Source organism: Suillus discolor, assembly GCF_016758755.1.
Source record: "Suillus discolor strain FC423 chromosome Unknown F5147scaffold_117, whole genome shotgun sequence".
Classification (NCBI taxonomy): Eukaryota; Fungi; Basidiomycota; class Agaricomycetes; order Boletales; family Suillaceae; genus Suillus; species Suillus discolor.
Window position 1 is genome coordinate 32889 of NW_024541364.1, and position 11236 is coordinate 44124.

The following is an 11236-nucleotide window of genomic DNA, read 5'->3' on the forward strand; positions in this document are numbered from 1 at the left end:
ACAAGAGTCATGGCCTATATTTGTCTGTTGCCATATTTGTGGTTGTTTCTGTCGCTACTTATGTGCCAATTCCTGTCGCCGTTTTTGTCCCAATTATTGCTACTGTTTCTGTCACCGTTTATGTCAACCCGTCCCAATTCTGTCACCGTTTCTGTCAACCCGTCTCAATTCTGTTACTGTTTCTGTCACCGTTTCTGAATGTTTCTGTCCCTACTTCTGTCTGAATTTCTGTTTCCACTTCTGTCACCTTTTTCTGGTGCCACCTTGAGTCCCTGATTCCAATTTTCTAATTTCCTGGTAACTTGTCAGTGGCAATGCGATTATTTTGAATGTTCAAAAACAGGATACTCACGGCCAGGCCTTGACAGGATGGAGCACAAGGGTGGCACATAAAACAGCATAATTCAGTTTGATGAGCAGATTGGGAAAGGTTTCAGAAGAAGGGAAACCAGTAAAAGAGGAATGAGTTGTTGAGGGCAACATGGCATTTATGACAATTGCGGCATACAGACATATGTAACCGCTAAATTTTACTTTGTTTGGGTTGAATGAATCAGGCCTAAGACTTGGACTACGGAACAAACCAGTGTACTCAGAGGGCTCCTTTGGATTGTTCATCAAATTATGCGTCTATTGCGCAACTTTTATTCTAGGCCAGATACCGAGATTTCATTTGCAATGTGACCAAACGTGACACATTTGGTTATTACGAATTAATTTATAAACGCCGAGCTGGCAAAAATTTGACGTGCAACACAAGTACTTATGGAGGTCCGCACTGGACAAAAATACAACTACTCGGATGATCTCCTTGATAATCAACGGTCCGTCGTGCACTGCGAAGGAAGATTCAAACGGTTGTATTCAGTTTGGCAAACCATGTATCTGACATATCCAAAACTCTAGTTCAAACACCCAGGAAGGCACAGTTATGATGGGCATGAAAGAAGAACAAATTCAAATACACAAAAAGGGCCTAGCAGAGCCCCAAAAGGACAGGATACACTGGACAGCAATCAAAGAAGACAACGATGGTGTAAGTGTCAATGAAAGAAACAGTGAAATTTGAAAGAGAAAAGATTCAACTCGCAGGTTCGCTTATATAAGTAGTGCTATCTGTCACCATTTCTGTCACCGTTTCTGTCACCATTTCTGTCACCAGTTTCTGTCACCATTTCTGTCAACACTTCTGTCACCGTTTCTGTCACCACTTCTGTCTCAATTATGTCACCGTTCCAATTTCCACTTCTGTCACTTTTTCTGTCACCACCTCTATTGCGAGGATAAATCAGAAAACTAATAACCGGGTGGTACTTCATAAAGTCAAATATAGAGTCAAATAATGTCATACGCCACATGTTAACTTATCACTAGAAATACATTCCAGCCTCCTCTGGCGCGAGAAAGGCTGAGTGACATTATCTGCTAAGTTGGGCTGAACCGAGCGTTAGCTCGGGGTGGGACGCAAGCAGGTGGAGCCGTTGGGAGGGCGGGAAAACCTGCTTACGAGTTCTATCATGCCATGACTCCTTGACTCAAAAAAAATGCTTAAAGACTCGAGACGATGGAATAACGGAAAATCAAATTACGGGTGTAAAACACGGATTAAAAGGGAGTGGTGGGTGGGTCCAGACAAAAATTTTAAGGGCGAGTGAGGATGCTCAGTATATGCCCAACTCGATTCGGACGAAGATAGAAACACGAATGAAGCTTCCGCTCAGCTGGAAGTGTGGTGCCGGGATACTCCGACAAGCTGCGTTACACGGCACCTGTACATTCCAAATTAGTGCCTCAGAAGTCACATTGATCTGACAGAATTTCAGCAAAGGTGGGATAGATAAGGTCTGCTTCTAACACTCATCAAACATCGCTATTAGCTAGCTATGGTCTCAATGCCTGTGGTGGATCACGGTAGGTTTGTACAGGACCATCTAAGCTTATCGCCGAAAATTTTTGCATTGCAGAAGCTCGGGTTGTGAAAGTGTTCCAGTTGCCTGTAATGGACTCTCAGCCACAATTTTGGGCTCAACAAGAAGTACAGACCGAACCACCTTCCCCACCAACAGAACAGGGCGTACATGAAGTTAATGCGCAAGCTGAAAACCTTCTGCAATTAATTCAAGCAAACTTCATGTGCCCAATGTAAGTGGTTTACAACATATCTCGAATTGCCAAATTCATATCAAGCCCAGATGCTGGGATGTCCTGTCAGCATGATGACAATATAATCTTTCCATTCAGCTAATTCTTGCTTAGTGTGGCCCCAGCGACTTACTGCCCGGAAGGGCATGCTGCCTGTATATATTGCTTAATGCAATCGGCCTTGCACCAAGGCTTTGAGAGATGCCCAGTGTGTCGGTCAAAAAGTTCGGTAGCAGGAAGTCACCCTTTTATCTATCTGAGGGTCATCCAGGATGCTGTGGTGTCCTTGATGGATGGAATTGCCCGAGAGTTCGTAGATATCTCCACTGAAGATGGGGATTCACAGGAAGATGAATTGCGGTCCTATGCACTTGGACCTATACGGGATAATTGGCAAGTTCGATCCAGGTGATCCCGAGTTCCACTGGATATCAATGTAAGGCTGAGATTTTTCTGACTGTTGGCGCAGGGTTGGTTTAAAAATTTTGCATGACCTTCGGCAACTCCGGCATATAGGCTTCCTGGACTTGGGTCGTATTGTTTCATGGGCCCGTACCCAGCTGCCAGCCTCATCGACTACACCTGCAGTCAGAACCTCGTACCAGCCTGCATCCACAGTTGGTACCTCAGCCGAGCTTCCCATGTAAGGTGGTCTTACGAGTTTATGTGGTGTGGAACTCATTCCACGCTGACTTAGCTTACTGGATTAGATGCTTCCCATCTGGAGACAACCTCTTACAGATATGTCACTACTCAGCCCTTCACAGTTCATCAGAGACTGCCAGCCCCGGTCAAGCTTTTGATATCCAGCAATGTGCAACTACTTAAATAAGGTGTGGCATGGAATTTAGGAGTTGGACCGGAGAATATGTTAGGAATTGGGCCCAGATCAACCCAGGCTTAATGAGATCTATCCATACGCACGTCATTCAACTTGTAATATCAATATTTGCTAGGAAAGTCGCATACTTAATACAAGATCTGCCAAAGGGCTCATTACGGAAAAACGATAAACGATCTTTAATTGGCTGACTACGCATCAGGCATTTGCTACACAACACTATATTGATCAATGCGTCCTTATAGGACCGGTGAAACGATTCCTGGGGAGAGAGCCTCCATGAGTTCTTTTCTTGGGGGACTTGATTGTGTTCTGTGATGTGAGGTCCATGTCACTGTGTCATTATAAGACCGGTGGGACCATTCCTGGGGAGAGCACCTCCGTGAGGTCTTTAATTGGGTGTTTTGATTATGTTCTGTGATGTGAGGTCCATTTCACTGATTTTCACTAAGTCCTAAGGTTCCGTCCTATAGTAACCACTGAGATGAGATATTATGAAGCATTTGTCACATTAGGCATGCAAACACTGCTGCCGCTGGGTAAACTAATGGAGAGTCATTAAGAGGGCCTGGTTGGCGCCCTGCTCACAAATCCTGCCCAACTGTGTTCTCCCTGAATCATCTCTTCCTCATCTATTATAGCACCCTGTTCTGCTAAGGTCCAACCATACATAGAGTCAGAGGTTAACACATCATTCCAGTTTAATTTGAATAATGGAGTCACCTCACCAGGTGTGGATGGTGAAATGCTCATCTGGCCCAAGGCGTTTTGGATTGAATGCTAACATCCCCAGGTGTGAGTTGAGCAGAAATAAAATATTTGAATAATATTGCTCGCCTGAGACGCAGATCCTGATGGCATGGCAGACTCTGTGGCCTTGCCCTTGCCCTTGTCCCGGCTGGAAATTCGAGTAGGGGGCTGCTTGGAGCCGGCATCTTTGGGAACAGGCTGCATCCAACATACTGATGAGAAGGTGGGACTATGACATCAATGGACCAACCTTTAGCGTTTTTGCCTTCTTTATTTTCCTAACTCCAACAGGTGCAGAGGACTGTTCAATCAATTAGCCACATACTGGGTATTCTGATGAGAAACATACAGCTGGACGCTTGGATGATGATCCAGGAACAGGCACATTGCGAGGCGTGGGTGTAGGCAGAGCAGTCTCAGCTGCGGCTTTTGTAGCAGCTTCAGCCTTAGCATTGGCTTCAAGCTGGGCCTTTTTGACATTGGCCTCAAAAATTTCCAGGGCAACCCTCAGGCAGTTGCGCCAACTGTCCTCATCAGTCTCCACCATCGGAGCACAATCGTTTCCGCTGAGTTTGGCCTCCAGCTCCATTGTTGCATAATCCAGAATGTCAGTTGTCTGATCCGGTAAAGAACCGTAAAGTGATCGGATGACAGGATCAATGTCAGGCCTTGAAGACCAAGTGGCCCAATCTGTGATCTAGTTTATAACGCAGAAAGCCAGAAAAAATGGGACACTTGCCAAATTTGATCGACGGTTCCCAATCATCTGGAGGCAACCAGCCAGGACCTGGAGGACTTATCTTTCTGTTATGATAAGTAACCAGCGCCCAGGAAAATAGGACGTCGGAGAACCACTGTCTTGTCATTTTATTAGATGTGGGTAGGACCTGGCGCCCGCTATTATCTGGGGGAGGGTAGAATTTGCTCCGGACTTCCTCGAAAAAAGCCTTCGCGTATGTGGTGCATATATACAGATCCTCTGAGAAATTTTCCTCTCGTGCCTTCGCCGAATCGTTGGCACAGTGACATGTACCAGAGCCCATACATCGCGTGCTGTGCAAATCTAAAGACAGGTTTTGACATGGCTGGTATATACAGTATGTGATGATGACCGCGCAAGACAGGAAAACAGTCGCGCGTTGGATCATAAGCCCCGCAGTGATAAAGTATCGGACGCCAATCTGGAGGCACGGTGCCGGCCCTGGCCCAGTAGATGCCGAGATCCATCAAAGTGACAGACCGAAATACCTCCATCGTGCTTGGAAGGAAATTCAACGCGACGCAACGAAGCAGAAAGGCTGAGTGTAATTCTAAAAATGGCCAGACTGATGGCTAGGGTTCTGTGATTGTGTTAGCTGGTTGATTTTGATAAGTGATAGAAGCGGCAACAGAAACGGCAACAGAAACGGCAGCAGAAGCGGCAACAGAACAGCGGCAACAATATTATAATGTGTATTCACTGCGTTTAACGCGTGATTTGACAAAGTTGCACAAATCCACCAAAATAAACTTACACGTATGAAGGGCCGCGTATGAAGGGCCGCGCTGGACAAAATACGAAAATCGATTTTCACAAAACCAGTGAGAAAGATTCTGATCTCCAAGTTCTTTGATAACAGAAAAGTGAAATGCAAAGAACCAAAAGCAAAACACAAACGACAAATTCAATTAAAACTTCAAATTCTCATTGGTGCACTGACTAAGCATGCTATGTGGCAGCCTACCTCACAGTCCGTCCTCAACTCCCGATACTGGGCCATTCTGTATTGCTACAGTCTCATTAGTTCTTCTCTCCCAGATATCGGCTTGGGAAATATTTTGCCTAAGCTCTCAAGTTATAGCCTGGAAGTACTCCTGCGCAATATACTATCTTCAACTCGCAATTGTATGTCCAAGGCCCACCCACCCAATGCTTTCGAGGTCAGTATTCAGTGAGAACGTCCAAGGCTTGGGTCTCACCATAACATTGGTCTCAGATAACCTTTGCAATGACACGAAGTACATTACATCGTAGACTTCAGCAGGATGGAGCATGCCAACTCCAACTAAACACCACGACGAATTCCCCCCCCCTGAACCTGCTCAAACTCGGTGAGACAAATTCGAACATCCCTCTTCGATGATTAAACGTGTGGCCGTCACAGATGTCTCATGGACACGAACCCCAGCTTGGTTCGAGCTGATATCTCCTAGTGTACACCACAATCACGCACTCTTTTGGTCTCTCGCATCGCTCGGGTTTCTAGAAACTCGCTCGAAAAGCCTGGAATTATCATTAACGAATCGTCCTTCTCCTTAGCACTAGGTTTCCCTTCCTCTGGACAATCACGTATTATCCTTCGATTTCCTTTACTACATAAGCGCCCATCATACAAGCCAACTCTTCCCGTGAGTGAAAGCTTTCGGTTTAGGTTGCTCTACAGATCTAACTTCAGTATATATCGATCCACATACGGTACGGTGACTTCAGCCAGCAATGCGAGGAGTTCCCAGTGGGTCAGTGCTTTGCCCCGTTGTCTGTCATTGCATGCAGGGTGTCTAAGGTGCAAGAATAGCTTCGCACACGAAAAGGGATTGAGGCTATCATAATGAGCGATGAAAGGGACCCGGAGTGATGGTCAGATGTTAGGGCGTTGGGGTGGATGTGGGTAGATTATGCAGCAGAGCAGACGGAGGTGATACATAGAAAATGGTGAGCCGCTTAGATGTCATATTTCATTCTGACGCTAAAAGTTGTGGCTGTTACCAGGCACCCGGTGCTCTTCGACGCTATCATTCAGTCGAATGGAACCTTCGTTAGCACTCGTGGTTCTACTACGTCCACACTAGCTAACCGCAGAGTACAGTCGTGGCATGACGGAGCGACTCGGCTTATTAAATGGGGTAGCCGGGCGCAGATGACCATTGATGCGGATCGGAATGCTAGAATCAAGACCGTTTTACGCTTGACAAATCCTTGGCTACAGTGTTCTTGTATTTCTGATTTATGACGTGCATAATGGTCGCTCTCGGGCTTGAATTCACAGGCAAAAGCAACAAAAGCTTAATCTTCTTCTTAGTGCACACCGGCCTACATCGGCATGCTTCATTAAATTTGTCGGCATCTCAGCCGTCGCAACAGCAAAGAGTGATGCATAGCACCTCTTCTACTATGCTAATAAACCGCAAACACTCGCTTGGCAGCATTAAGCCTTGCGCTATCACCAAGTTGAGTTCGAAGAACAATGTGAGTGTGGTGACCAAGCTCATTATAACCTTGCTGTATGGTCTCGAGAGGTAGTGGAATTTGCTGACTCCAGGTTCGTCCATGCCCAACAATGGTTGAAATTGTACATGTGTGCGCAGCGACTGTATCTACGGTCATCCGTTTCCCAATGCAGCCAAATGTAAACAAGAGTTGAACAAGAGACTTCGAAATCACAAAATTGACAACTGATTTTGTTCGATTCATTATTTTGAAATAAGAGAAACTCGCAATTGATCTTTCTCACTGGTTTTGTGAAAATCGATTTTCGTATTTTGTCCAGCGCGGCCCTTCATACAGGTGCATCCAACTGTCTTGCTGTGTAGATCTGAGCAGCGTCATGATTCTCGATGGAATGATGGCGAAGTTTTCAAAACAACAACATCGAAGAAATCTGCTACATTCAGTTGTTGAAAATAATTATAATTTTATTGCTTGCACTTTTGAGAACTTGGAACTTAAATATTTCAAAAATCACCTAGACCACTGGGTGCCTTCATTTTAACCATAACCGTTACAAATAGCGCGTAAGTGAACCTCAGTAGTATTACCCTGATCATCCCACAGAAGTTTAGTACCATGGCGGATCTGATGGAATGGCAGCCTGCACCTGGCACTAATGCTGGAGATGGTCATAGGATCAACATAGGCGCAGCATTCAACAATGCAGGTCCAAGTGCCAACGCAGGTCCAAGTGCCAACGCAGGTCCCAGTGGTCCCAGTCCAGCCACTTCCCGTGTCACACGATCCAGCTCTGCCCGTGTCCGAAATGCAGTCAATGACCAGGCCCAGGATCAGGAGGAGGACGATGACAACGATAACGGAGATGGCGGCGGAGCTGGTGACCATAATCACAATGGCGAAGACCGTGACGAGGAGGAGGAAGAAGATGATGATGATGATGAAGAAGAAGAAGAAGAAGAAGAAGGTGATGATGACGAGGACGACAGCGGGAGAGCAGGGGGGCACAGTGGCAGCACTGCAGCTGCAACGTCCGCTGTCGCACAAGGCGGGAGGGGCAGGAGAGGAGGAAGAGGAGGAAGAGGAGGAAGAGGAGGAAGAGGGGGTGCTAGAGGAGGTGCTAGAGGAGGTGCTAGAGGAAGCGCCACAGAACAAATACCTGAGGCCCTGGGCCGGGCTTTGAAAGGCAGGTCACGCCCAATATTGTGTGGTCAGTCCAGATTGCTGTGAATACCATGAATACTCCCCAACTCTTTTCTCCTAGATACTGATGATGCGATGGGTAGGCAGCAGAGAATGATTTGACTTGACTACACCTGCGGCTAATGCTTCCTCATCAGATATTGACATGGATGATCTTGTGTCTCCATGGAATCAGCGCGTTGTTCATGGCCAAAGTCAGGCCATTGACACTGGAGGTAGGTCTTGACATTGTCATATTCTGGTTGTTCCCCCGTATGCTGATCCAATGGTGGGCAGAGGGGTTGCCTGGTGGGTGTCTGGTTTACCTGGAAAGATCTAGTTGGCCGCAGTCTGACCTCCCAGCTTGTGGACAGCTGATTCCAGGTCTGAGGCGCTGGCGCTGGAGGCGTCTTCACTGATGCAAGATGATGGCACCATGACTAAATGCAGCTGCTGCTCTGATTTTGGAGAGTTGAAGAAATGTGCCCGTCCAGGTTGTCCTCATGCCCTGTGCTTCAAGAAGTCAAATTTGCACCCCTGTGTCAGCAATCTAGGCCCGGGTGAATTTTGGTGCCCCCCATGTTGGAGCCGCAGGCGCTCCAGTCCACTACCGGTGAGTCAGTCACAACTAAATCCTGGACTTGCGGGTGACCCCGATTTGTTGACAGTACTCAGTGGTTGCACAAGGTGCCTACCTCACTGGCCGAAGTCACACCCATCGCCCACTGGTGTTTCACACCATCGCCTTGAAACTTGGCGGATACCCGGAGCTTTTGTTGCGCTGTCAGTTGGAGGAAGAATTTTCACCTTGCAAAAATATGGTGAGTATTATTTCAATTAACCTGAGCTGATGTATGACTGACATCAAATATGTGTCAGTTGCAGTGCACCAACATTGAACTGGTCACTGGAGCTGCCTGCCTGCCTAACGTCCGTGCCTGTGTCCGCAATGCCCTGGCCTTTGTGAAGGCCAGAAGAGAGACTGATTTGTTGGTTCTGTTAGACACACACTCAGATTATGGGAACGGTGAGTTGGTGCACAGTGTTGACAAACATGGAAATGCCTGGACTCAGGACGCCTCGGAGGTGGGCCCAGGCTGACTCTTCCTGTTTTCTTTTGTTGACCCGGATCTCAGGTGCTCCGCCATTACTTGGGCCCAGAATTGTGGAAGCGGTCCCTGGACATGACTGGCACGAAAGGAATGATCCTGCTGGCCTGTGGTCCAGCGTTCACGATGCGCTCACATTTTGAGACGATCAAGTCATTGGTCTCCAGGTATGATTTCCCTTGCCCCAGGGTCTTTTTGATGACATTAGTGAATTCAGCAACCGCCTGTTGTTCATAATCGGCTTCACTGCTCATTCGGTTCAACCCTCTGTGGTCATGCCCTTCATGCTGAGGGTGATCATACAGGTCTACATTCATCAAATGCCTGTTGAGCTAGCCCTGGAGCAGGAGATTGTCAGCTGGACTTTGCTGTCCCATACCCCTGTGGTGTTAGTCTGTTGGAATCAACAAAGGCAGCTGATTAGCCGGAGATACATAGCGTCCACTCCTTCTGGTTGTGTGTGGGGCCTTCCCCCCCGGTGTGGCAATCATTTATGCAATCCAGGGCCCGGGGACATCCGAGCCAAACGGTCGCCTCGACAAGGCGCCAACTTCGTGAAGTTCCGGTGCAACCGCTGTGGCTGGGATTCCGGTGGTTACAAACCCAAACCTGGCTGGCTTCATCAATTCTCTCCCCATGATTGTTTGTTTTCTCATAACTTTCCACTCACTGTAGAGCAGGAGGATTACATCCGTTTGTGCCCCAGCCGTACTCCTCATTCATGTTGAGTGCCCTGGGGCATTCATATGTTCATGTTTTAGATAATGTTGCGCATTTGCTGCCCCCTTCCATATGTCAAATAATACAGCCCTGTTTCCCATGCAGCAAGTGTGAACGCCAACACCATCCGCAGATATGCACTCGAGTTTGCGCGTTCCTTCGAATGCTGGATTGGTCCACGCTATCCACGACCCCAGACCACGATATTGAACTGAGTACATAGGGTACATCGTCTACTTTATTTTCTATTTTACCTTTTTGCACTTCTATGGAGAACATCGCAATGTAGACTGGTGACCAGCCCATCTATGAGGCAAACCGTCGATAGACGGACTGGTAGAAGTGGGTTTGTATGGATCAAGAGCAGATTCTCAGGATAACGTGACCTCTAGCCAATAAAAAAACTAGGTTTTTTCAACAAGTATTGAAATAAACGATAACATTGTCACTAAATTGACGCGACGCGTCCTCATGCTGCAAAATCAATGGACCAGCAATCACTGATACAGGGAATCCACGTTGCATCACTCAATGCTCTTCGAGCAAGAAGATGCCCTTCGTCGGTACAGGTAGATGGTCCCTACCGTTATTCATACTTAACAATAAGAAACTCGAAGAGGAAATGATTGAACTTGGGAAAATCCTTCAGCAGGAGATAAAGTCCTCCAGTGAAACACGCACTGACATAGATAACCCTCAAGCGGCATTCTGCCGCTTCAAGAGTAAAGCAATTCAACTGTGCCGCTCAACAGCCAAGAGACTGATACCAATGAAGAAACAAAAGCTCTTGTCACAGCTCCGCGCAACCAACAATGACCCGAACCTACCGGACGAGGATAAACGCATCGTCAGTATCGTACTGCAGGATCAACTTAACCAATTATAAATAATTAAACATGATAAAACAAGAGACAATCTTACGGCGAGAATGCGACTCGAAAACGAGTCCCCAGCAAGTAAACTCTGGGCTAAGTCAGGCAAAGATCAGAAATCGAGAGACACCATCATTGAACTAAAAACGTTAGACTCACCACCAGAGGCCCCAATCTATATACAGCGTTCAGACAAAATGTCAGAGCTGTCAAGAGACTACTATGACTCACTCCAAAGGGAAGGCATATCACCAACAAACGAGAGAGAAGAAGCGCTGGAATCCACTCTGAATGCAATCATGATTAAACTATCCCCCCTGAACAAACAGGAACTTGCTAAATCACTCACCAAAGCGAATGTTGAGGAAGTTCTAAAACTCCTACCAAACGGAAAAGCTCCCGGAATCGACGGTAT

At 47.0% G+C, this 11236-nt stretch overlaps 3 protein-coding genes across 3 annotated transcripts; 2 read left to right on the forward strand and 1 right to left on the reverse strand.

Annotated features, from left to right (window-relative positions):
* Nucleotides 1–765: 765 nt before the first annotated feature.
* Nucleotides 766–2974, forward strand: F5147DRAFT_658578 (uncharacterized protein; the record flags this gene model as incomplete). The annotated part of the gene is made up of 10 exons (XM_041434461.1): nt 766–824; nt 907–1036; nt 1555–1771; nt 1829–1842; nt 1878–1911; nt 1965–2142; nt 2257–2350; nt 2414–2550; nt 2659–2785; nt 2840–2974. The coding sequence occupies 10 exons, from the start codon at nt 766–768 to the stop codon at nt 2972–2974; spliced, it is 1125 nt and encodes a 374-aa protein (XP_041285678.1).
* A 789-nt stretch (nt 2975–3763) lies between these two features.
* Nucleotides 3764–5493, reverse strand: F5147DRAFT_658579 (uncharacterized protein; the record flags this gene model as incomplete). Its single annotated transcript, XM_041434462.1, has 6 exons — nt 3764–3931; nt 3984–4034; nt 4083–4430; nt 4555–4796; nt 5248–5278; nt 5458–5493. 6 exons carry the CDS (start codon nt 5491–5493, stop codon nt 3764–3766), a joined length of 876 nt encoding a protein of 291 aa, XP_041285679.1.
* Nucleotides 5494–7556: 2063 nt separating this feature from the next.
* Nucleotides 7557–10164, forward strand: F5147DRAFT_658580 (uncharacterized protein; the record flags this gene model as incomplete). Its single annotated transcript, XM_041434463.1, has 10 exons — nt 7557–8148; nt 8203–8220; nt 8279–8356; nt 8615–8733; nt 8789–8941; nt 9000–9206; nt 9257–9396; nt 9438–9685; nt 9734–9871; nt 10055–10164. 10 exons carry the CDS (start codon nt 7557–7559, stop codon nt 10162–10164), a joined length of 1803 nt encoding a protein of 600 aa, XP_041285680.1.
* Nucleotides 10165–11236: the final 1072 nt, after the last annotated feature.